The sequence below is a fragment of the Microtus oregoni genome, unplaced genomic scaffold (assembly GCF_018167655.1).
Source record: "Microtus oregoni isolate MIOR12 unplaced genomic scaffold, Mior012 000040F_ref0000088, whole genome shotgun sequence".
NCBI lineage: Eukaryota > Metazoa > Chordata > Mammalia > Rodentia > Cricetidae > Microtus > Microtus oregoni.
Window position 1 is genome coordinate 16,732,510 of NW_024543207.1, and position 27,102 is coordinate 16,759,611.

General features: G+C 42.3%; 1 protein-coding gene across 4 annotated transcripts in view; it reads left to right on the forward strand.

Annotated features, from left to right (window-relative positions):
• The window catches only part of Sema5a (semaphorin 5A), a 432,322-nt gene that overhangs the window by 213,663 nt on the left and 191,557 nt on the right, over window positions 1–27,102 (forward strand). For all 4 annotated transcript variants that reach the window (XM_041632016.1, XM_041632019.1, XM_041632017.1 and 1 more), the window contains one exon: window positions 5,502–5,547. In XM_041632016.1, the coding sequence (XP_041487950.1) occupies window positions 5,502–5,547 (46 nt within the window). The remainder of the gene's footprint in view (window positions 1–5,501; window positions 5,548–27,102) is intronic.

Below are 27,102 nucleotides of genomic sequence, written 5' to 3' on the forward strand. Positions count from 1 at the left end.
TTGCATGCCTGCCATTGTTCTTCAACTTTCAAATGATTTACATTCTTTTAAAACTTCACATCTCTTAATATAATTGAAAATTTGAGCTTATTGGGTCCAGGTCAGGCAAAGTTTCAGTTAGTAGTACCTTCTTGGACTCCCTCCTACCGTGATTGTTTATATGCAATGCACCAGCTTCAGTCTAAATGTTTGCTAAACAGTGAAAGCTCCCTGTGTCCGTTGTTAGTCTGTTCTCCATGCATGGATCTGCATCCCAGTCTCCTTTTTTCTCAGTGCCAGGCCCATATCTTCTTCCCTCGCTCACCGTCTTCCCAGTTACAAGACAACTTCTGCCTCACCACCTCAAATAAGAATTTAGACTTCTTTCTTTGCCTTTATAGCCATATTCATCAGAGGCCAATTGAGTTATTCTAGATGAATGTCGTCTTAAAACACCAGTGTCTTTCCTAATTAATGGAGGTCACAGTTACATTTTACGCTGTCTCTAGATGAAATGAGTCGTTCGGTTAATATGCTCCTGATGGCTCAACCTTTTCTTTAACAGCTTCAGAATCGTAGTACGTTCCATGAAGACACTATTCAGCTTCATCTGTTGGGGACTGCGCTGTTCCTTCAGAGAATGGATTGTTCTGCTTTCTGATTTGTTGCTAATGTTCCACTGGGGGATGAGATATGACCCAAAGATGAGTTCCTCCATCTGAGAGCCAATAAGACATAAAATCCAATAGAATCAGAGAGAACCTAATTGGACTTCGAATGGTGAGAAGGATAAACAGGCCTTAACATTGTCGTTTGGCATCTGTCAAAGGCAAGGGCTTTGAGATTTGAATTAGTCATCTGCATCTATGGGCTCCTCCGACAGCAGTTACTCATAAACTGATCCGGTTTATTGCATTTGAATGTGCAATATCTAATTTTATTCCAAGACCCTGGGAACTAATGTCTACTTTTACTCCAGAAATACTAAGGAGATACAAATCCACATTTTTATCTAGTATAACAATAAAATCAAACCAAGTTTACCACTTAGCAAACTCTGGCCTCTTATTTCTATAATGAGAAGAAACTATGGAACTAGAATAGTTCCCTTAACCTGTGTCACCACACACAGAACAATCTGACATCTTAATCGTTTGTACCAATGCCTTTCTCTATTGAAGGATGACCGCGGTCCTCATTACTACCTGTTTACATCTAGAGGTGTTATGGAGATGAATGGGACTGCTTAATGCTTTGAGCTGCTCATGAATTGCCCCATTAGAGAAACAGATGCTAAGAGCAACGTTTGGTTAGCATCTCTGCCTGGCTGGGAGCCCAAAACATTACTCTTTCATGTTGGAGAGGTTGGTGGCCTTTCTCCTGGACCTCACATATATTGTTTTCCCACCTCTGTGTTCACACAATTGCAAGATAAAGTGCATGCCTCCTCTGCAGCGCCCTGGAGAACAGCCATTTGCAGGGGACATAGATCTTAGTTTGTGGTGTGAGTGGCCCAACATCTGGGAGTATCAATTTTTTATTCCTTTTAGAAGATTTTCTTTCTTTTTGTAACCTTTAACTTCATAGGTCACTGACCTAAACTGTAATAGATCAAGCTGTCTTGAGAGATTTAAGGTTTTTCTTGTTTCTCAGCCGGATTGGAATGGAATTTTTGTGCAGCCAAAGTAGTCTTAAGTCTGTTCTTGGGGAAAAAAAGCAGTTTGAAAAAGAAGTTGGAGGTTAGCAGGGTCCAAAATGTTTTTTCAGATCCTTTGGTCCAGAGGAGGGGATTAAAGAAATCCCATCAGCACTTCACTTGGGATTCATTTTATAAAATATCTTTCAAATAGGTGGGGATTGTTGTTGAAGAGGACTAAAATGTTCAATGTTACATATTTGGACAAAAACAAGGGGATGTACATGGGAAGGCCTGAGGGGAGGAAAAGAAAAGGGGAAAGTATAACTATAGGTTAATCTCCAAAAACAAAAAAGATAAAAGCTAAAGGATTGTCAGTTACTTGAGTAGGCTGACAGATTGTGTGTTTTGACTCTAGTTTCTTAGGTGCAGAGCCTGGTCCTTGCTGACATCAGATGAGGGCAGGCAGCTTCGAAAATAACTTAAGAAAGCAGTGAAGGTGGAGGGGGGCTCTGTGTAATCAGATCGTTCATACCAAGCTGCTCTCCCGGTGAAGAGATGTATGTCACAGCCAGGTTATAGTCACAGAGGTGAAGGCGATGGCCTGGAAGCAAATGCATTTCATGAGCAGCACCAGGGCCTGATCATCTTCTAGTGATGTGTCCATGTGTCTGGGGATGCTGATTGGAGATGAGAGCTGACCGCATCCTAAGGGCTGCTGCCTGTCTCTCTGTTTGGTGTAGGTGAAGTGAGGAAGAGGAACTTGGATGGTTGATTGTAAAGGCCACAAGACACAGATAAAAGTGAAGATAGGGTTTTCCTCTGAATCTACAACCACGAACTATTTGTACTGCATCTTTCCATTGGTGGAGACTTTCTCCTCTACAAATAGGAGGTGTTTGGTTCTTATTGGCTTGCTTCCAGAAGATTGGTAGCCAATGGCTCCCCTTTAGATTAAGACATGATTGAAAATGAGTTAAGAATCCTCAGTACCCCTGTTAAAACTCAGGAAGTACTACCCAGGGACAAGCCATGTCTTCCTTGATGCTTTTTCAGGGCAGCAGAGTAGAGGTAGGGATGATGGCGGCACTCACAAAGACTCGAGTGATGTTCCTAGGAGACATCATCTCCTCTCCGCCCCTTTTATCGCTTGCCAAGTAGCCCTGCTATATAAATTAATTATCTAGGAGATGGTGGGAAGGGAGCCATAGTCCTCAGGTGCTTTGAAAAGAAGCAGATATTGAAATTGGCTGGCAGTGTCTCAAGGGGGTTGGGGTGAGTTGAAAGGCTAGCAATGGGTGAGAAGCAGACAAAATAGTTTAGACATTTGAATTTGTTTAGAATGATGTGGACGGTCATTTTGAGATGTGTGCCTTCCTTTATGAAAAGCACTGAAACCTGGAGGCAGAGACTGTAGTGGGTGATCTCAGTACACTCCTCTCATCCCTGCTTCAAATAGAGAAAGGGCTCTGGACTCCTCTTCCCAGCCATTGTGCCCAGAGCTTCAGAGTATCAAATGGGTACCGCTATCTGCATTTGTTAACGTCCCTGGAGTTTGTCACTTTTTCTTTGGGTACGGGTCTATTTTTCTGTGATGTCCCCTGAAATTAGTACTGTATTATGAACATGAAGATGTCTGTGTATATGACAGTCTTAAAGCTTTACTAATACTTGAAGTAATTTACTTGAACATATTTCTTGAAATGACTACTAAGTCAGAAAAGAAAAGCTTCTGGTCTCAGAACCAATGACGAGAGAAGCAGGCAATGTCTCTGAATACTCAATGGCACCACTCCCATTCCTACCAACAACTCAGCAGGGAGCCAGCCAGAGTCTGTTGGCTTTGTCTGTGCTCAGATGTTGATCCCCCTCCATTCCTCTACACAGTGGAACATATGCAGAGAACTTTAATGCCTTGAGAGCTCTCAATCACTCTCAAAAATGGATTAGACATTTGGACTGCCAATTGCATGCTTACAATGGGCCAATCATGGTTGTGTGTTTTATGTCTAGACTTAAAACTTCCCTAAGTGTAGGGAGTGATGGAAGATGATTATTGACTTCATTTTATAGGCAAGGAGACTGGAACACAGTCATTCAGTTTTCTTGGCAAGTTTGTTTGCCTGCACAGTCATAGCTTTTGTACGAGCATTCCTAACCCATAGGTCACTGCACTTACAGAAGGGAAGCCTTCTGCAATCAGGGCACCAAGTCGGAGATCCTGTGTCTTGGGAGCAGATGGGCTTAGCGAGGCCATGTGGGTGCTATGGCTGGACTTAGCCCTCCTGCCTTTGGTAAGTGTCTTGTCTAAGGTTCTCAACTGGGTGTAGATTCCTTTCTAGGACTGTCATGCTGTCAGTGTCCACATGGGAGCACATACTCAGAAAATCTGAATGTTTCCATAGTCCTCTTCTTTTCCACACATGTGGGATGTCCTTTGTCCCCTTCATATGACATTACTTTTGGAAACCTGGTCTCTTTGTGGTAACCACCTAAAGTGCTCCCTTTCTTCAAAAATGTTCCAAGTCTGCTGCTGTTGCATATGGGGGCATAAGCTAACCAAGGTTTCTAGAACTTTCTCCCATAGCATATCAAAAGAAAAAATTGAAGAGACAAAAGAAATACAGTGGACAGGTTACAATTGTGATTTGAAGAAGAATTTTCAGAAACCATTTGAAAAACCTGGTAGCTCTCAGTTCCTGGTCTATAGCACTCGTGATCTCCCCAGTCCCTGCTCCCCACCAGGACCTGTGTAACTGGATAGCTTCTTCCTCAGTGTTCTGTCTACCTGTTTCTGTCTACTGTTGCAGGAATGGTGCCATCAAAACTATGCCCTTCACCTGCTTTGGCTGGTGCTTGTCTCCATTCCTGGAGCCGTCTGTATGTTCTCAGTTTGTATATACATAACACCCTTCCTTCCCCAACAGTAAAGTTACCTACATTTGTTTCTTATTGATGTTTGGATTACTTCTCTCTTCATGCCACAGAAGTAACCTTAAACAAAGCTATTATTACATTCTTTGTCCTTTGACGTCTCCACATCTCCTGACTTTTTGCATCTAAAGGTGGGCTTTCCTTTGTGTTCAGCCCTCTTCTGAGGTGTTGAGGAATACTTGGATTGCCTGTCACCTCTTCTAAGGGGGTTTCTACTGCCACAGTGCCTCCTCTTCCTGATGTTTTGAGGCTCTCATGATTTTATCTGGAGGCAGAAGTATGACTTGCTGTAGAGACCCCCCAAAAGCTATAAGTTCAGAGTCTGCTGTACATCATATTTATATTTTCCTTTGTCTGTGCTCTTCTGTGTTCCTTGGGCATCCCTTATTGGAACTGGTAGTTTTCTTGTCTCTGATTTCTGTATCATATATGAGCTGCAAAGCTGATCAAATTATTGGCAGTTTCAATTTCCTTGTCAAACTGATAAGTTTGTGCGTCTAAGCTGAACCCAATCAGCAAGACAGATGCTGGGACACAGGTTGGAGTCAGGGCCTAAGAATCAAACCAATAGATGCTGACAAGAGGCAAGAGTAGACCCTCGAAGAAGAGTTGTGTTTCATCCTCTTGACATTAAACTTATCTCCAGAGTCAAGTGCCCACAGCCACTTCCTAATTCACAACAACCCTAACAGGCAATTAGAGCTTACGTCTGCTTCCTGCATATACGCTGCATAGTCCACAGCTCTTACCAGTCCCAAGTGCACATCCCCTGAGAAGTCAGATGCTCTTATTCTCTGTTTCAGAGAGTTATTTGCCATATTAGTAGCAGGATGGTATTTTGTCTCCCACATCATTACCTGTTTTTTTTTTTTTCAGTCATTCCCGTGATGCTTATAGACTTTGACATTTTGGGACCTATTAAAGGTAACGTACTCTCTGTTTTATTTTGCAGGAACTATCTCTTCAGATTACAGCTTGAAGATCTGTCTCTCATCCAGGTAGGTGTAATTTATTAATTTGTTTATTTTAGCTTTTGTTTTTCGTGTCAAGGAGCTGAAAAGAGATGCATGCAAAGTTGTTGACCAGGATCAACAGGGTTCATTTCCTCAGTGGTCAGGCCCCAGGACACTTAGCTACCTGACCGGATGTGAGTCATCACCTCCCTCTTTTAATTTCCGGTTAGTCATTGCCTCCTGGATGTGGTCTCTCCACTCCCTGGACATCATCCTGGCTTTCTCTTCATCAGATGACAACAGTGCCAGGGACATCCCTTGAGGCCTGGAAGCATCTCTTTCCTCTAGTGTGAGCAGGTGTTGATGCATCTACTAGTTATCATGTTTTATAAAATATCCTCTTCTCCTTTGTTTATCATGTATCACAGTGATTTTGTGGGTTAAAAGCCTCAGAAAGCGAAGAGAATATATTAACCTTTAAAAATGAAATTTGTTTCTGTTGCCACTTGGAGACTGAGCTTGACGTCCTTGTGTTTATTTATTTTAATAGAAGATCTGATCACTAAAGCTTCTTTTCTCGATCTATTCTCTTAGGAAAGTGTGCCAGGCAGGGACTCCTAGGAGGGAAAATGAGGAATATATTCATAACACCCCAAACAGTGTTCCCAGGCTTTTTGCGCATTGTGTTGGAATCTCTGGGTTTTTATAACATTTTGGGGGAAAAGGCTTTAAACAATTTAATAATAGCCTAGTGTCCTATGCTCTAAGGAATTACTGGAGAGAAGCTGACCCTTTCCATCTAGAATGCTAGTGTGTATGAACATTGATAAATACTAGAGCTAGAGTTTCAGATCAGATCCACCTTTCATTTGCCAGTGTCTTAAAATAAGACAACTCCATAATCAGCTCATATTGCTGTCCCTATCACTGGACTTGTCATCTAGCTCCTGGCTTATTAGTAATTATCAGTTTCTTCATTGACAAAGTGGCCACAAATTACCTTAACCATATGCTATCCAGGTATGAATGACCAAAGCTTTCAAAGGAGGTGATTGATGCACAGCTAATTTTCCACAGTCGCATATAGCTTTTGCTTTTTAAGTGATGACAATGGATAAATCTTTAATATAGTTTTATCATGTTGGGCAACAAACTTCCTGCTCGCTGCAGTTTAGCGTATAGCTTTCGCTGAGCTGACAGGTTGTAATCTGAGAGCTTATTAATAAGCTGTTGGAATGATCAGCAAGCTACGGACATGCTCTTAAGTTAAACAGAAGAGTCACAGAAATACAGAGACTGAAGGATATCACCTATTTGTAGATCTAAAAATGACCAGTTCAAAGTAGCAGAAAATAGAATGGTGGCTCCATAAGGCTGGGAAGATGCAGAAGTGCTGGAAAGACCTTAGCCAAAGTAGGCACAATCTCAGTTAGACTGCAGGAATAACTTGGAGAGACCTCACGTGCAGCTTCTTAAATGCAGTTTAATAACTGTATTGTGTTTTAATAACTGTACTATGTACTTTAAAATAGTTGAAAACAGATTTTAAATGCTTTTTGCACCAAATACTAATAACTGTGTCAGGTAATGCACAGATTATATAGCTTGAAGCTATTCCTCAATGTATACACTTATAATAAAATCATGTTGTGTTTATAAATACATATAATTTAATTTTTACTGAAAACCAAGCCATAGTTTAAAACAAAAATTTAAACAGAATTTTAAAGCTTGTTATAAATAATCTTATGGAATATAGACCATCCAATGTACAATATGTTCATTTCTATTCTCATAGTATCACACAGTATTTAACTTCTCATGTGACGCATGGGCTGTGAGCTGGGGAGATGGCTCTGTCGGGCCTGCCTTCAATTGCAGAACCAATGTGATAAGGTGGAGTGGTGGCATCCACTTGTAATCTCATACTAGGGGACTGGAGTCAGGTGAATGGACCACTGGGCCTTGGCTGACTACCTGGAAAGTCTAGCCGACTTGATGAATTCCAGGCCAGTAGAGACCCTGCCTCCACTTACAAATAACAGGTAAATTGTGCTCGCAGCGGTCCCCTATCTCTCACATGCATACACATCTATGAAAGCATGGACTCTCATGGAATTATGCATCTGCACACTCCTGATTATGTGCACACATGCTAACACAGGCACACAGTAGGTGTGCAAGTGTGTTCAGAGAAGCATGCAAGACACAGGTGTGTTTATTTTTCCCTTTCCTTGCTCTCAGGGTTTGGGGGTTCTAGAAGTATTACATTGCAGGAAAGTAAACACTATTTATAAACAGAAGTCTCCACTGTGGGAAGCCAGTGTTTCTGGGAGAAATGATAATTCTAGGATAAAGAAAAGGCGGTGTGAGGTCAGATTGAAGGAGCTAGTTTTAGAAAGGAAGGGGGTGTCCAAAGATGGATGATGATCTGGCAGGACACGGGGACCATCTTGGAGTGGGCTCCCTGCAGAAATGGAGAAGTTGATTGCCAGGAGATGGTAAGAAGTAGCATATTATTGAGCATTGAGTCAGATAAGAATTAATGAGCATATGTTAACATTAAAATAAAAAATGAAACAAAAAGGCCAACTAAAATATTAACAGAAAAATCTAATAGAGTGTTGAGATTTGGCAACATTGCACTGAAAACTCCATGACACAAACATGCTCCTTGGGTGGTCAACTTATCAACTGTATTTGATGACAACCAGGATATTGACATTCTCATGACACTTATCAAGATAATAGTTATTTAGTGCATGTGGAAAACTTGCACCTTGACAGTGAAGAACCCTACTATGAACCTATGACCAAGCAGTGTATCATGACTTCAATAGTAATGAACCAGATTTCTGTTCATTTCTGAGGATGCTGCAGGGTTTCCATGACAACCCACCAAAAAATTATAACCAATCTCATCATACGGAAATATCACTCAAGCCCAGATAAACATCTTACAAAAATCTGGCTTTGACCTATCAAATATTACAATCATGTGATATGTATGTGTGTCTAAATAAAGTTGCTTCATCCAACAACATATAAATACATCTATCAGGTATAATACTTACTCCAAACTGGTTCTTAAAGCGTACCCTTTTTCATGCTACAAGTGACCGTTTTGAGACAACTCAAAAATTTGCAGATCAATAGATAAGATAGAATCTTAGTGTTTTATAAACATGCAAATGTTATTCCCTTGATTTTTTGTAACTATGATGGTAAGAATTATGGACGAGAATGTCCTTATTATTTGGGAAACCATATCAAGTATGTAGGATTGGTATGCTTTGAATATGAAATCTCTTCCATGGTCTTATGTGTCTGGACAATTGTCTTGAGCTGCTGGTACCATTTGGGAAAGTTGTGGAATATGTAGAGGTGGAGCCTTGCTGGAGGAAGAAAGTCAAAGCAATGGGTGACAAGATGGGTTTATAAGCCAGCTGTTCACTTTCTGCCTTTTGACTGTGTGTGCAGCATGACCTGGCCTCCTGGTCCTGCCACCAAGGCTTCCCTGTCATGACCCATGATGGAATGTAGTTCTTTGAACTGTGAGCCAGAACGAAGACTGTCTCACTTACGCTTCATTGTGTTACGTAGTCCATCACAGCGAAATGAGAAGTAACCAATCAAGGGATAATGGGCATCATGTTTTTAAGTTACTCTTGATTGACAAGTCATACATGTGCAGTTGCTGCAAATGCCTACAAAGTGGGTACTTTGATAACATAGTAAGGGGAAGTTGGAATGAAAGTCACGAATGTTCTTAGCATTTCTTGACTTCATATCCTAATAAATGCAGAGAGCTCCAGGCATGTAGTTACTGTTAGCCTTGAATAAGAGGTTGCAAGGGCAAGGAGACTAATTGCCTTCCCAGCCATCACTTCCTTTCGCCAGGACTACCTATGACAGGTCACATGCAGGTCGTCCACAGCAGTCAATGCACTTACTGAGAAAGCGAAGCATCTCAGTCTCTCCATCCGGGGTACCCTTGGTCTGCTCACACTGACCGTGGAAAACAGTGACTTCTGAACAGTGTGGTGGTTTTCAAAACACTGTCCTGATAACAGGAGCCAAATGCCACCCTCCATGAGCACACACCAAGCCGGTCGGCTCTCCTGGCATGTGTTTGTGTCTGTAGGACTGTAGCGTGTTGTTTATTTAGTGTTACTAGCGATAAAGCTAAGAATTCTTTTCAACACTGTTTGTTTCTCATGTGTCCCCAGGAAACAGGTCTTGTTGAATTCCATGAATATTTTATTTTTATTTAAATGACTACATCCAAGGGTGGAAAAATAATAATGGATTAAACACTGGCAAACAAAGGGCTGCATTGTTCTTATAAATGGGTCATCTGAGAGGACCTCGGATGGCTCAGCTGATAAAGACACTTGCTGCTAAACCCAAATAGCTGAGTTTGATCTCGGGAATTGCACGGTAAACACACACACACACACACACACACACACACACACACACACACACATATGTGAGAGAGAGAATGAGTGTCTGTGTGTGTACTAAAATAAAATGCAATATTAAGTCTTAGGTAATTCTATACTATCTGGTAATCTCATTGCGACATTAAGGAACTACGGGGAAACGTTTTACAGTCATGCATCTTATATTACTATAGCCCAATATGACCATTCTAACACAGGCTCATTACAGAGAGTGACTGAGATATTCCGAACTCATTGCTGAAAGTATCGAGGCTTCGCATTTTGTGTCTCTAGCCTGTTTTGACACAACTGGTTGTATTCAGGTGCTCGGTGTTCCTGGCCGACAGTGCAGTTGTGAGGAGAAACAGGATGCTTAAAACTTCTGTGATTTTTGTTACTTTATACAGATATTGTTTTCTTCTAGAGAGTATCGAGGTTTGTATTATATATCTTATTCCTCTTCTCTCCATGGGCTTAAAAAATCAGATATTGTAGAAAAAAGAGAACTGAGACCATGGAGGACACCAAACTTGAAAGGGAAAGAAAGTCTAAGTCAAGGGGACGCCGATGACGGCGGCTCCTCTAAAGCCTCTTTCGTGGCTGGACAGGACTTGCTGCTGCTCCCTCTGGCTGGCAGACACCGTGGCCTCCTTCACATGGCTGGTTTCTTACTCAGCTCTCCGATCAACTTAGACACCTCTATATTTTCTGCTAGTATCAATCTGCTTCTTAGTCCTTTAAACACTGGCTGTTTCTCACATTCATGTAACTTCCCTTGCAGCCAGCCCTCTCTTGATTTCAACTTCTTCATACCCAACAATAATTGGACCCCCCCCCCCATCCTCACTTCAGTCATGTGCTTTGGATCCCATGACCTGAAGGAAGGTTGGCTGGTGGCCCTGAGCAGTTTCTGGGAACCATAGCTTTTCTCGCTCCTCACGTGCCAATTATTCTATCTGTTATTTCTCTCTGTATGTTTATTTGCTGCATGAGGATACCAGGCAGCGTCTGAACCACTGACATAAATGTTCTAGCCTCCTGACATGCAATAGGTTTCATTCTCCCTTTACCTTTAGTAGAGTTACATTGATTGACAGTCTGTGTGTGTGTCGGGGCGGGGCTTGCTTGTTCATGTACCATGACACATGTGGAGGTCAAAAGACAACTCCCAGAAGTCAGTTCTCCTCTGCCATTTGGGTCCTAGGGATAGAACCCAGGTCCTCAGACTTGGTGACAAGCACTGATCCATTATTTTGCCTGTTTCTACTTTGTCTTTGTAAAGTTTGTATTATTGAGGTATGCAAAATACTTCTCAGAAGTGCCCTGAAGGAGACACTTGAAAATGTCCACTCTCAGCTCTGTGGAAATCTCGGCACTGGGGTGAGCAGGCGATTCTGGGCTCTGAGATGATCTTCCTTACACACTTGCGCCTGTCGTCTCTATGCTCGCTGCTACTCTCCTTCCAAACAGTCCCTCCATCTCAGATGTCTCAGATTCCTGTCGCGTCTTGACTTTGGACGAGCATCTAGGTTCAGTATAGAGAATGATGTAGAATGATGTTCCTCTCTTCTTCTCTTGAGTGAGTTTCACAGAGTTCAAGGATCTCCAGCAGGGGCATGGTCCTCTGCCCTGTATGATGTCTATAAACATTGTTATTTGTTATGAGAAGCCTCATTATGAAGTTGATTTTCCTGAGAGACCCGATTCAAGGGGCTGGAACGCAGTAAACCAATACTACCAATTGGAGGGCGCTTCATAGCACCAGTCAACAGAGGCATCAGCAATGAAGTCCTTGAGAGCCTTGAGTAGGGATGGGGATATAGTCACTCCTTTACTTTGAGGCGATGTGATGTGTCTGATCCTGATCTCCACTGTCCCAGCAGAAATATTCGCATATACATATGCTGCAAAGTGGCTCCATAGGGATTGTTCATTAGGAGTTTGAGCAGACATACTTTAAATATGTAAAGAGGAACACCCAAGAGATGCTTTTAATCACAGAAATTAAACCTGTTTTTCTTCATTGACTCGAGAACCCAGCATTGATGTTGTGTCTTGTACAAGACACCTTGCCACCTAGATATGGTAATAGGTGTCCTCACGTACTGTTATTCAGCCATGCCTGGTGAAGACCAGTCATTCTCTGGAGTAGTGAGAGTCTACCTGTGGCACGAACTCTAATTGGTCTTAACAATAAAAATCCAGAGTCAGATGTGGGGGTTAATGCTGAAGAGCAGAAAATAGAGGCCAGCCACTAGTGCGTTGTTCTTCCTCTACTAATGCTCAGACCGAACTAGCAATTCTGTCCTCAGACTGTGTCTGCCAAACCTCAGACAGCAACTGTCTCCACCAAACCTCAGACCACCTGAGCTCCCTGTCTCCTTCTGCCTTACATTCCTCTCTTCTCTCAGCCATATCATTCCTGTGTCTACCTCCCTGGTGCTGGGATTAAAGGAGTGTGATTCCAAGTGCTGGGATCACGTTTGTGTGAGCTGTTTCTCTTTTAGACAGATCCAATCTTGTGTAGCCCAGGGTGGCCTTGAAATTACAGAGATCCCTCTGCCACTGTCTCCTGAGATCTGGGATTAAAGATGTGTTCCATCACTGCCTGACCTCAGGTGGCTTGGCTCTGTACTCTGATCTTCGGGCAAGCTTTATTTATTAAAATATAAATAAAATATTACTCCATCTGCCATTCCATGTCTCTGTCTGATGCTTTGTGTTGTTCTAGGAGATTCAGAATTCTATCACGTTTAGTCTTGCCTCAATGATGACAGTTATTTTAGGGAAAGAACTCTTTCAGAAAAAAATAGAAGAACACAGCTTCCCTGAGAATTGAGTAAACACGTTTGCCAATCTGGGGTTTTACCACCACAGCCATGGCGGAATCCCCCTGGACAGGTCCCAAAAAGTACAAGGGGAGAGTTTAGCTCAGCCCTCACCATCTTCAGGGAAATAGCTCGAAATCTGCTTTCATGACCCTTGTGTCCCACAGCAAGGACGAGCAGAAGACCAGAAATCTGTGTGCTCACTCACCGCTGGCCTCTTTATGACTTCTAAAGCCTGGTCTCTTTCACTTCACATTATCAGAAGCTACAGTTGGTTTTAATTTATTTTTCTGTGTATCTGTGATTGGAAATTGACTCTCAGCTTGTGTCAATGTTTAAACCGGCAGTTCCCAAATAATGTAGGTTTTTTTTTTCTTCTGATGTATTTGACAATGTCTAGGGACACTCTTTCTGGTCCTGATTGCTTATATCCTGCACAGTGTGGAGCAGTGCCCCCCACATCCAGCAGAGAACTCTTTCATCCTGCATGGCAATGCTCCCTTTTGCTGCTACCTCAATTATCATGTATTTTGAATGTGCCAGTTTTCTGATCCATGAATTGATGGTTATTACTTCATTACATCTAGAAAATCCATGATAATCTAGGAAATTCACCTTTTTAGATTTTCTTAATATATACAATCCAAAACATGTTTAAACCCTTAGTGACCATGCCTATCTGTTGTGATTCTTAGGTTTAAATTGCCTCCTTTTATTAATATGAAATTAAATTTAAAAATGAATTAAATCAATTTATAATATACACTCTAATGGGTCATAAGATTCTGATATAACTACCCGAGCTGGAAAGCTTTAGAATCTAAAGAATGATTAACTAATTAATAATTTAGAATAATTATTCCAAAGAGATAGTCACATTGATTAATTTTTTTAAATTATATTTTGTATTTATTGAGTTGCAAGAGCCTGGCCTCCCTGTGGCTGTGAGGAATCTTGACTCCAAAGCATCATCTCCCATTTGTCTTTCTTTACCATGTGTTCACAACATCATAATTTCCTAGAGGCAGACGGATTTGATTGCATCCTTTCAAAGATCATTGAATGAAGGCTTGTCAATCATAAAGTTGGATTGCACACAGCTAGGCCGGCTCATTTGCATATTGTTAGTGTGCAGTCATGGCTACCTGTGGCTGCTCATCAGAGAACTTGAGCAGACCCAGCCTAGATCATCAGAGCCTGACATATTTGTGTTTTCTTCTCTGAGCATATGTGTTTTATTCTCCTATCTGAGTGATAGCCAGTTTTCAATGAGTGTGTCACCACTGTCTGAAGAGCTGGGTGGGTAGGATGTGAGTCGGGGTCATAAGCTCCCATTGTTGCTGCTTCCCGTTCTCACAGTATTTGGTTGATGAGAGTCTTTGTGCTCCCGTCCATGCCAATTAGAGTCTGATGAAGGCCTTGGCCTACAGCCTGGGGCCGAAGCAGCCCCTCCTTCCTCACCTGCTTCCAGGCTCTCATGTCCTGTCCACTGGCCAGGATTTCTGCCAAGTGCTATGACATCTACCACTTGGTTCAAATATTTTTTTTTTACTTTTTTCTTTTATTTAGTTAATTTTTCTTGAGCTCTACATTTTCCTCTACTCCCCTCCCTGCTTCTCCCCTCCCCTTCAATTCTCCCCCAAGGTCCCCATGCTCCCAATTTACTCAGGAGATCTTGTCTTTTTCAACTTCCCATGTAGGTTAGATCCATGTATGTCTCTCTTAGGGTCCTCATTGTTGTCTAGGTTCTCTGGGATTGTGATTTGTGGGCTGGTTTTCTTTGCTTCATGTTTAAAAACCACTTATGAGTGAGTGCATGTGATACTTGTCTTTCTGGGTCTGGGTTACTTCACTCAAGATGATGTTTTTTAGCTCTATCCATTTGCCTGAAGATGTCATTTTTTCTGCTGTGTAGTGCTCCATTGTGTCAATGTACCACATTTTCCTTATCCTCCCTCTGTAGCTTCTTGGAGGACTTGCTGTTGAATAGGTGTGTTTCACGCAGAGCCTGGTTGAGCTTTTACCGGTTCCAGAACATACTCACCAAGTTGGGTAGACTTCCAGGAAGAGACAACCACTGTCCCCTCACTGTCCGAACACACATAAACCTCACTTCTCCATGGCCGACATTCCAGGGCAGGCTTTGTGGAGCTCTGTTTTGGTTGCCATTTGGGAGCATCATGAGTCTCAGTTGATAGTGACCCCATCCTCACCCCACATTTTTGAGAGGAGGCTGGAGGAGCAAGCCAATATGTGTGTGAGCATCCATTCTCAGTCAAATTCCACTTAGTACTGTGTTCTGAAACAGTTACAAGGCATGCTGGGAAATGCAGCTTCTCTGCCTCTGTGGGATAAACAGCAAAGGCAGGGGTCCCACGTGAGCAGGAAATAGCAGCACAGCTAGGAGAACAGGCTGGACCCCACGAATGTGCTTCTCTGTTCTCTTCCTCTAACCTACCTACCTATTTTAATTCTTTTTAACTGTACACAAACAGATTTATTCATGCCGCAGACATTTCTGTGAATACTGAACATGACACTGAACAAGTCACTTAACCTCTCCAGACCTCAATTTTCTCCACAGTACATTTTGGAGAAGCCATTCAGAAATTGTGGATTATCCTTGAAGTCCTTGTCAGCATTGGAATTTTAATCATCTTGCCTTCTTTCCCTTCAGTCCTTGCTGGAGTGATCCCTGTTTCTGTGTCTTTAAGGAAAGTGGTTCCTATGAGCTTGGTGTCCTGTTTATTTGGTAGAGGTTTAATGCTGTAATCTGGTGAAATAATGATGCCGATAACAGCAACAAGAATGACCGCACGTGTATCGTTCCCCTTACCCTGCATTCAGTGTTAGAAAGCAGTACCCATGTTGGAGAGAATTGCTGAAGTTTGGGTAGAATCTAATCTTATGGACTAGTTCAGGCTCAGGGCACAGGTGGCTTCATCAAGGTTCTCAGTTCATTTGTTGTCAAGCTCAGTTTCAGCAGGGGTATGAAAGTCTCTAGCTAAAAGTGGCTGCTTCCTGTCTCCCTAGTGCTGTCCCAGTGGGGAGTGTTTGTGAGACTATTTGTATTGACCCTTGTTTAACAAGGACTCCAGGTGTGACTTTGTGACTGTCATTTACACTGCCTTGTAAGATCAGGCTCCATGGAGCCACCTCTCGCATAGAGATTCACCATGTATGGTCTGTGGAAGGTAAGGATTCAGGAGGTGGGAACTGAAGAAGATCACCCAGAAAATAACTAGACTGACCTGCTCTCAGAGCTGGGGCACACCCTCCACTAGGTCACCCCTGGAATTAAAGATCACAAATTGGTCCAAGGCTCAGGCTATTGAAGCAAAGTGGATAGCCATTTACACACAATTCCCGATGCCCATATATTAACCCTACTTCCTGCTTTGTTTGCAGACAGAGTGATACAACTTCCTAAGGCAGTAAGCTCATCAGCCAAGAGGGGAAGAGTCTCAGCCAATGACAGGGACCTCTGGTCCGTACATAGACCCAGGCAAAGCCAATTCGTCTAGTATGATGGTTACTGCTTAGAGTTTTCAGGAATATTATTTAAATTGTTCAGTATTCTAGACCCTGACTACACAGTCCCCTTGGCTCAAAAGAAACAAACCCAAGAACAAATCCACCGTCATCAAAACAATTGAAGTAAATAAAGTGTTTTTATGGCTTTGTTTCTGGCCATTCTTGAATTTCTGCTTTTCATGCAGTCTCCAATAAATAGCTAAATAAATAAATAGAAGATAGCATGAATGTTTTCCCTCAGCTGTGTCGATCATTTAGTTTCAGGAAATAAGATCAAGAAATGTCTATAAACCGATGGCAAATATGGTTTGCCAATCCCTGGGCACTAGGTAAATAGAGGGTCGATTCAGTTATCTGAATATTTTCCTACTTTCATTTCAAAAATGGCCTGGTACCTGACATAACAGCTGAAGGATGTGCAGGCTTGAGATTCTCTGCCCTGTGTCCATTTCCTTTCCTTATCCTGACCCTCCCCTAAGGCTGACATTGATAGATAAGCTGGCACCTAGGAAGCCCCATTGTTTCCAGCTTAAATAATACGCTTCATATTTGGGTAAGAGATTATATTGTAGAAGCTAGAGGTTTCCAGTTACATAGAAGTTAATAATTAAAGAAGTGAAAAGGAAAGTCTTAGCAAAAAATAAATAAAAAAATATGGGTCACGTTGCCCTAACATTCCTTAGAGGTGGATGGATTGAAGCTCTTCATCTGATGACTGTGACCCGTGAATCACTTGTCATTCTAAATTTATTCCGAACCATGATAGATGTGGACAGAGCAACGGTGATAGATACAGCGGTAATGGCCACTGTTCTCACTTAGCACGTCTGTCTGTCAAATATGACTGCATGCCCTCTATTGATGCTTTAAGGGAAGGCATGTTACCTCTTTAGTAGATAGAAATGCTCAATCTATTTACAGCAGGTCTCACTGTCTCTTGGCTATCAGCCTTTTCCCAGCTATTCCAGCTAGGTTGATGTCAACTTGACTCAAGCTAGTGTGATCTGAAAGGAGGTAACCGCAATTGAGAAAAGGCCTCCATAAGATCCAGTTGCAGGGCTTTTCTCAATTAATGATCCTTAGGGGAGGACCCAGTCCACTGTGAGTGCCTCCATCCTGGACCGGTGGTCCTGGGTTGTATAAGGAATCGGGTTGATCAAGCCATGATGAACAATCTGTAATAAGCAGCACCCTCCATGACCTCTGAATCAGCTCCTGCCTCCAGGGTCCTGCCCTCACGGCTGTTGATGATGGATTATTGAATGGGGCTGTGGATGAAATAAACGTTTTCCTACCCAGGTTGTATTTGATCATGGTGTTTCATCCCAAGAATAGTAGTACCCTAACTAAGACACTAAGTAATACCACATGATGCTATATGGGTTGACTGAGCGATTTAACTTTTTATTTTAATTCAGCCATATACAACTTTCAGGTATGCTCAGCTATTTGGTAGCGATGCTCTAGAGAACACACAGAGAAGTTTGAATGGAGAAATTCCCTACTGAGAGTAGTGGATTCGCTCCAAACATAGGCAAAAATACTTAGGAGACTTTATGTTCATATTTTCCATGGAGTACTTACATAACTCTTTGCTAAAATAATTTTAGCCACCATTTAAATAAATGGATAAATTTAAATGTATCTGATTTTCAAGAAAATATCTCTATTATTAAAGGTAGTGGAAAGAAAACTGTGTGATCACCCATTTGCCAACAAGTAGTTTAATTCCAAAGCTGTTGTATAACAGTGGAAACGTCTAGGAACATAAGAAAGGGAACATGTGTGTATGTGCTTATCTAGAGACACGGATGAAATGTATATCCTTTAAGAAGTCTCCACACTTTGAGTATGTGCACTATATTTAGAGACAGAGACGATGTTAGCTAGCCAGCGAGACAGGTGATAGACAGGTGATGGATGTGACGATGGTCGAGAGAAGGAAGCATCCTCTCTTTGTAAATGGAATGGAGAAAATGGTAAACTAAATTGCACTAAGAGTGCTAGATAATAGCCAGCGATAATTACTCCAGGAGAAAGAGAAGCAGTGCCCAGAATACACAATGGTACAAATGAAAAACCCTCCTTTGCCTGGCATGCGGCACGGTGCTCCGGCAATTCAGTACAAGATGGAAGAGCGAATGTCAGTGTGGACCATGGCTCTCACCAGATATGTCATGTTGGAGCAATAGAAAAGATTTAAAGGTCATTACCTTACAGGAGGAACTAAAACAGGATGAAAGTATGTGGGGATTTTTTTGGAAGCTAAGCCTTGATGAGATAGTTGCCTCTGGCAAACAGAAACCACATATTGACAGAGGCAGTAACATAAAGGCGTGCACTGGAGTCTCGACTCATTGTGAATACACGATGCCTCTGTCTTGTAGTCAGTACTAAAATCTGAAATTGTGAGGGCTAAGTTGTAGAATTCATAGTCTAAAACAGCCTAGTCTAAAAATTAGTTAATCATGTTACTTAAATTCTGAAAATATAAATTCCAAGCATATTCTTGATTGAAAACTGAAACACCACATCTTAAGAACTGGGGTGAATGAGATGCATTGGTAAGACCCTTTATCCACATGAAATACTTTTCCAGCCAATTAGTGGGTGCCTGACCTGGGCAGAACAAACCATGCCAATACTGCTTTTCCCCACATGTACATAATCTTAGTAAGTTTAGTTCATAAACTTGGCATAGTGACTGATTAGCAAAAGTGAAACAGTAAGGTTAGCTAGGCTGATCACCCAAAGGCTCAAATATTTTCTGTACGAACATTAAGACCTGATTTTGAATCTCCAGGCCCCATATAAGTGTGGAGGTTGTACATGTGTTCATAACCCCAATACTTTGAGCTGAGACAGGAGGGTCCCGTGAGGTCAACCAAGCTTAGAAAACAAAAGAATGATCCAACATGGGGGGAAGCAGTGGAGGAGGGCATCTGATATTGAGTTCTGGCCTCCAGGGGTGTATCAAGGTTGCGTACCCCCCCATATTCCCTCACACACATGCATACATACACCCGTACAGCTATAAGGATACGCTGTGACAAGAGCAAGTGATCGTGGTCTCTCCCTTTCCAAACAGGGGACAGGCACCCATACCTCCTCTGTCTGTCTCCTAACTATGATTTATAGTAGCAGCTCAGTGGTAGGAGAATACTCCCGTGTCTGTAAGAGAAATCGTGTCATAGATGGCCTCCAGGGAGAAGGCATGGATGTCGTGACTGATCTCCGGGGAAGTCCAAGTCTTCCCCTGTGAGTGTTTGTTAATTACCTATAGATGAAGAGCATTTATGGGCTCCGCCTCATACAATTTTCCCGTCCGTGTCAGCATGTCAGCTAGTGCTGGGATTGTTTGGGTCTTGTGCAAGCAGCCATATCGTTGAGACTTTGTGGGCGTGGTTTCCCTCTCATATACAGAAGATAGTCTTGCAGCAGGCTTCCTGGTCCTAAAATAAATACATACAAGCAGCACTAATTAGATACAGCGGGTTACATGTATATATTTATTCGCTTATATGACAATAATAATTAAAGAACCAAATGCCATGAGTCTGAAAAGAGCAGCAGGAAGGGCCATGGGAGAGACTGGAGGGAGGAGGGGAATGATATAATTATATTTTAGTTTAAATGTATATTTAAAAATTAAGGAAAAAAGTTTTTAAAATTCCTTAAAATACTCATTGATTTTGTGTTTGGGGGAGTTTTCCATTTAATATCTTCAAACTACAAATGATTTCATGCAACTAAAAGCTGGGAAAGTGAAAGAACAGATAAGGGGTCCACTGAAACCAAACCCCCAGAGTAAACCTTGTCTGGACTTCCTTCAGTCCCTACTTGACTGAGGTAATTGCACCCCATCTTCCTCTCAGCCCCACCCAGCACAGTCACCTTATCAAAGGGGAGAAGCCACTCTCGCTGTGTTTCATCCATACTGTGTTGGTGCGGGAACGCTGAGTGGCTGCGAGCAGATTAAACAAACGGTGGAACAATGCTTGTGTTAGCTCGACCAGCAAAGTCAGGAGAACATGGCTTCACATGACAGTGTTCACTGTCTCTGAGGGAATTTTAGACAGAGCTGGTTTTAAGATGGAGAATTTCCCCAGAAAATCAACACACACACACACACACACACACACACACACACACACACAGAATCCAATGCACTCATGAAGAAAGGGGGAAAACTGCTTTAGGATGCAGTTTATTTGCAAAGCCTCAGACACCATTTTAAAGACTATGGTCATACGCTTGAAAATACCAATGACAAAGGTAGAAAACAAATTTAATAAAATCCCACTTTTTTTTAATTCTACTACATTTTTAAATTTTATTTTGTATAGATACAGATATATTGCCCCTTCTAGCCTACAGAACCTTTGTATATATACTATGACTTCCAGTTTAGTGTTGTTACAGGATTCCTGAGTGAATACGTGGGTCCCTGAGTCTATATTTCATGTATATCTCCTCCTGTGTCTTGTCTTGGGCTCTTTTCCATCTGTTGGCTTTTTCCTATTCGAATGTGCTCATTTTGCCTTATCATATTAAATTCTTTTTTTTCTTCCTATATTTTATTTTATTTTGTTTATTTTTTGTTTAGTTGTTGAAAAAAAATTTCCGCCTCCTCCCCGTTTCCCATTTCCCTCCCCCTCCTCCCACACATCACCCTTCCCCCCACTCCCCTCCTCCTCTCCCCCTCCCCCCACTCCATTCCCCCTCCCTCTCCAGAATGAAGAGCAGTCCAGATTCCCTGCCCTGCAGGAAGTCCAAGGTCCTCCCACTTCTATCCAGGTCCAGGAAGGTGAGCATCCAAACAGGCTAGGCTCCCACAAAGCCAGTTCATGTATTAGGATCGAAACCTAGTGCCATTATTAAATTCTTATATTATTGTATTAATTTTCCCTTAGAAGCATATTTGTTCTTTGATGAAAGAATGAAATAGGGTGGCTACAGATAGGCTGGGAGATGGGGAAGGTCAGGAAGGAGTAGGTGGAGGGGAAATTGTAATCAGGATATATTATGGGAGAAAAAAAATCCATTGTCAGTTGTTGTTGGTGGTTGTTTTTACTCTTGATTCTCTGGCTCTTTTGGGGGGCCTGCCACCCAGCTCCCAAATAAATCACACAGAGGCTTATTGCTACTTATAATGCCCGGCCTTTGGTTGGCTTGTTTCTTGCCAGCTTTTCTTAAATTATCCCATCAATCTTTGGCCTCAGGCCTTTTATCTTTTTGTCTTCCTGTATACCTTTTCTTTCCTTCTTACTCCGTGCCTGGCTTTGCAGCTGTGTAGCTGGGTGGCTGGGTGGCGAAGTGGCTGGTGGCTATGCAGCTGGCCCCTGAAGTCCTCCCCCTTCCTCTCTCTTTCCCCAACCCTTTTCTTTCAGATTTCTCCTCTTATTTATCCTCTCTGCGTACCAACCCCACCTATTTCTTTCTCCTGTCTCACTATTGGCCATTCAGCTCCGTTTTAGACCATCAGGTGTTTTAGTCAGGCAAAGAATCACAGCTTCACAGAGTTAAACAAATGCAACATACACAAAAGTAACACACCTTAAAATAATATTTTACAACCGTCAAAAGATAAAAAGAATAGATAATGAAAGAACCTATATGAACAGTGTGTGATTAAGACCTTAATTCCCGGAAATAAAGACTCCATTGGCAAAGAAATGAGATGCCTGAGTTGCACACAGGATGGAGTAAGAGGGGTACATTGCAGGACCTAGAATAATATGGGGGATACCAAAGGCTGCTTTCTAGGAAGCCAGCGATAGCAAACACTAGAGGTGTTAGCATGTGTTTAGGAAAAGCCAACTTGCGAGTGGGCATCGTGAGACAGACCAGAAGTGCCTGCACATACAGCGTGGATATTAACTCTAGGGTGAACACTTATTGAGGAAAATGCAGTCATGCCTTGTTTGCAAGACCATCTGTATGCAATTTTTACCGTAAACACGGTTGCAGGTGAGCAAACACAGCATGTTAAGCAGAATGAAGACAGATCAGCATTGGGAATGTGGGAAATGTGTGTTTATAGGGAAATAAAATTGATTTTAAAGGAGTAAGTAATATTTCCAATGTAATAAAAAATCTACATGTTATTGTTTAGATTTCAAGAAATATATGGAAACCAGTAAAAGATCGGAGTTCTTCCTGTGAGTGAATAATAGATGAACTACCGCTTAGAGGGTGCATGCTTTTCTTTTTCATATCATGTAGATTTATTTTAAATTAAGTACAGGATTAACATTAGTATACAGAATAATATGAAGAAGATATTCTATCAGTCAGACCTGCAAAGACAGAGATGAAATGCTGCGTGCACATCCAAGAGGAGGTGGCAGAGAATGAAGTACATTTCAAACATAAAATTCATTTTATAAACCTAGAACTTAGATGCTTCCTGAAACTGGCTTTATGAAAAAGGTGTGTTTTCATCCATGTTCAGGATGGGATAGTGGAAAATTATTTTAAGACTATTTTTTTTATCAATACAAAACACAGCAAGACATTTACAACTTGTCCTGGGAAAAATGGAGATGAGAAGCTATGTGGGTGGAAGAAGACACACCGGAAAAGTGTGCTCCCGATGCAAATCTCACAGGTGGTAATGTTCAGCCTGTGTCTGGATATAAGCAATAAGAGCAAGTTTGTGCATAATTTAAAGATTCCAGTATTTATCTGTGTGTGCCTTCTCAGCCTTTATTATAGTTTGTGATTCTATCAATTTTCCATGATTGTCTACTTTATTTTCCCCCAACAAGTAATTTTTGTCTAAGGAATGGGATGTTTTGTCTCAGCCAAGTTCAGCCTTTCCCTCTGTGTCTCTTTAAGCATCCTGCTAGAGGCAAGCAAGCTTCCCCATTTCCTTTTGTAAGTCTACAGGGTTGGTTAACTGGAGTCGTCAATGTTGACTTTGTCTTCTTTCAACTCCAACTAAATAGCAACTGGAAATATGTGCTATAAAGAATGTGATTAAAAAGCAATCCGTAGCCTCAATGACCTGACCCCCACATTTCAGATTCTTTTGGTTTACTGTGTATTGTGGAGACATTTTAGGACCTGGTCATCTTGTCAAATACAAATAGACCCTGTCTTCTCTCTCTCTCTCTCTCTCTCTCTCTCTCTCTCTCTCTCTCTCTCTCCCCCTCCCTCCCTCCCTCCCTCCCTCTCTTTCTCTCTCTCTCTCTCTCTCTCTCTCTCTCTCCCTCTCCCATTTCTTCCCTGTCTCCCTCTCTTTCTCCTAAAGTAAATGTTAAGAAGCCATGTCCATGGTTTTGCACGGTTTGGATTTTCTTTTCATATTTTTTATAACTTCCCAATTTGTCATCCATCTGTGTTCTTATAAATGCACATGCATGCATAATTCACAAGTTTATGAAGAAACACAAATGTTCTCACCTGATTTGACACCTTTCTTTCTGCATTATAATTATAGCTTGTCAGAGGTTCGTGTCCTCTCATCTAGATTTGGGTTTAGATAAAAATGCTGAATGAGAAGGTGTCCTTTGCCCCTTACCATCCAGTACATCTCCCCGTAGGCACCAAGTGGACTTGAGACTTGTAATCTTTGTAGCAACTGATTTTGCATTAGTGTGTAAAGGTTTTTCTTTGTCTAAATGTTCCCAGTACCAGTGGTACTTTTTCTGCTCCAGCCCTGAGACCCGCGCCTTGATTGGCTTGTGACGTCTGCAGTGGGCACTACTGTGAATGAATCAGGTTCTTGAGCAGAACTGATCTGGGCATAGAAATGAGTGGGGTGTGAGATGAGTGGTCTCAGTTACTAACTTTGTGGCCTCACCGCAAAGGAAAAGCAGTTTTGGGTTATTTGGCATAGCCCTGTTGCTGCTTTACTTCTGAGGGTATCCTTGTATCTGGAAAAGAGCAGCAGGGTTAACTGAGCACAGGCATCAGCTTGCCTAGGGCATCTCTTCCTGCCTGTCTTTGGTCTTCCCAGGATACTCAGGGTCCTGTGATGCTGGCAGTATTACCAAGGATATACTACAACAAGCAGGAAAATGGCAGGCCTCCAACAGATACTGTGCTATATAGTCCCCGGGGACCTGGGACGTGACTGCATGTGGGCCAAGAGCTTAAGATGCAAGGGGCATCCTGAGATACCTCTGTGGCCCCTAAGTACAGTTCAGTAGTACTTCTGAAAGCTCTACAGGGGTGAATTACACACAAAAAATCAAGGAAGCTTGTGTGCGTGTTGGGGGAGGGTACCTACCCAGCAGAAACTTGAATAGATGTTGCATGAAGAACGGAATGATGGGCCCACTGTAAGAGAATGGCAGCAATTAGAGCACAACAGGGCAAGAAAGGGCTATGTCTCAAGCATCCTGAGGGAGTACAGCTCTGCTGGTAGCTTGAGCTTGCCCCTTACCACTGGCTTCTGACTCATCCTCCCAGAACTGGGAGAGGATATAACTACTATCACTCACACCACCATGATTATGGTAATTTATCGCAGAAGGCCTCTATCAACTCGTATACATGGTTTCCTGATGGGCAAGTCAGTGAAAAAAACAGTACCCAGACTTTCTTGGTCTGGGGTTACTGTAAGTGATACAGCATTACTGTACCAGTTCTTGGTAATGACACTGTGATATGTTTGCCCTTCAAAGCCAGGATTGCTCTGTGCTGCAGACCTGAGCTGGAAGCACCACACCAGCTGCAGACACCTTGCAACCTTCTTGTCACCAAGCGGAGTCTGTGTGGAATCAGACCCAACAGAGGTCACTGTTTCTAGGAATTTGACTGCCCAGAATCCTTGTGGGATACTTTGAATTATATGAGTTTGTCTGGGCTTCAATCTTGTTTTCATAAGTTCTGCCTTTCAGTTACACAAAATTATTATTATTATTACTATTGGCTCAAGCTGTTTCCATTTGAAATTTTTAGCACATGCCAGAAAGGGACGCTTGAGGGCTTGGATAATGTTTTTTATTCTGAAAGACACATTAAAGTTTCCTAAGGTGATTTTATTGGCACTGTTCACTTTACTTAGAGACATAGGTTGCTCCCTGAAATTTATCAACTCTTTGAAATCAGACTCTGTCTTTGGTGCTGAGCCTGATCTATGTACCATGTGTGAATTGCTTTTGCTGGAATTCATCATTGGTTGTGTGAGACATTAGCTCATAAGCAACACACTTAGCCTGTAAATACAGTTTATTTGAAAATCATATTCAAAGTAGTTTTAATCTTATGAAAGAATATAAACTAAACCTGAATACAGTGTCCATTTTGGAGTAATATCTTCTTAAGATTGCCATGACAAAGTGTCACAAAGTCTGTGGCTAACAACTACACAGATCTGTTCTCTCACAATTCGAGACACCAGAAGTCTCGAGGATGAAGGTCGTCGCTGACTTGTTTAGTTGCAATGGATCTAATGGATCTAGGTGTTCTTTGACCTGTAGGTCGTCGCTGACTTGTTTAGTTGCAATGGATCTAGGTGTTCTTTGACCTGTTGTTTCATTCATTATACAGCTCCCCCACCATCGTCACAGGAACTTCTCCATGTGTCTGAGTATCTCAACCCTCCCTGTCCTTTTAGGACACAAGTCACTGGAGATAGCTCTACCAGAGTAGGTCACGATGATCTTACTGCAGGGTCCTTGATACAGTTATTATGCCATGCCTCTTCCTTGAAATAGGATCACACTAATGGGCTCCATGTGAGTGTATCTCACACTGGTACGGACGATATGGAGGGTAATGCTTAGGAAACCTCTCTTCGCTCTATGCTTAGTTGTTTGAAAGAGAGCCTAGCAACTTCTGGTGACACGCAGCTTCTCTTTGGGTCAGATTTACAAGAACATACAAAAAAGTGTTTTCCTCTTTGTGCGCCTGTCTCCTCACCAACATGGACATGCATGACAACTCTGTATGTTCTTGGGGACTCTTCTGTGTACTGTTAGATATTAGGTAGAGAACACAGCATCCCTGATGCCATTGTTACATAAAAAAGAAAAACATTCCAGACATAGCCAAGGCCTCTTCAGAGAAACACCTGGAGGTGAAGTGCGGGCCTTCCATCACCAAGGCAAGAAATGCTTGCTGGGAGGAAGTCAGATAAGAGAGGCAGGAATCGGGGACCCAGGAAGCTATATGAATTTGCCTTCTTCAGACTTGAAGTGGGAGGAATGAGTCTCTGGCTAAGCAGGAGAGCTGTGGAATCTAACTGTAACTGCAGCACACCTGGGATCTTTCTTTGGATGCATTCTCTGACTCATGATGCCTCAGACACCCGGGACATGATCCTGAAGGACATATTGATGGACAGAAAGTCGAGCTTACCATGCTACCCAGAGGACACAGCAATCTTCCCGAATCTCTGAGATAGGTTTGGGGTGGCATTATTTGTCTTTCACAGTGGCAAGTTTTTCTTTTCTCTCTGAATATTGCTTCCATACTGTGTATGGCAGTGTTGGGAGCCTCAGGTTGCCACCCAAACTGAGCCCTTGATGAGTCTCGCGAACTCTCCAGTGACATTTCCCCTGACTTTGTGCAACTGTGGCTTCCCCCGAAGGGAAGAACAGTGTGTTCAGTGCCCCTGTCTGTGACCTTCACAGTGAGAATTGCCAAGTCTTCCTCGTGAATTGGCTCTGACTTGTTACACTTTCAGCCAAGGGGGCAGAGAGAGGTGTCACACAACGATGCCTTCCCTCCCAAAATCTGTTCCAGTGACAAGTGTTTGCAAATGACTAAATTCGCCAGAGTCTATACATAAAGGGATGCCCAGTGTTGACACTGGGGCCTGGTCCTTGCCAAGGTTGACT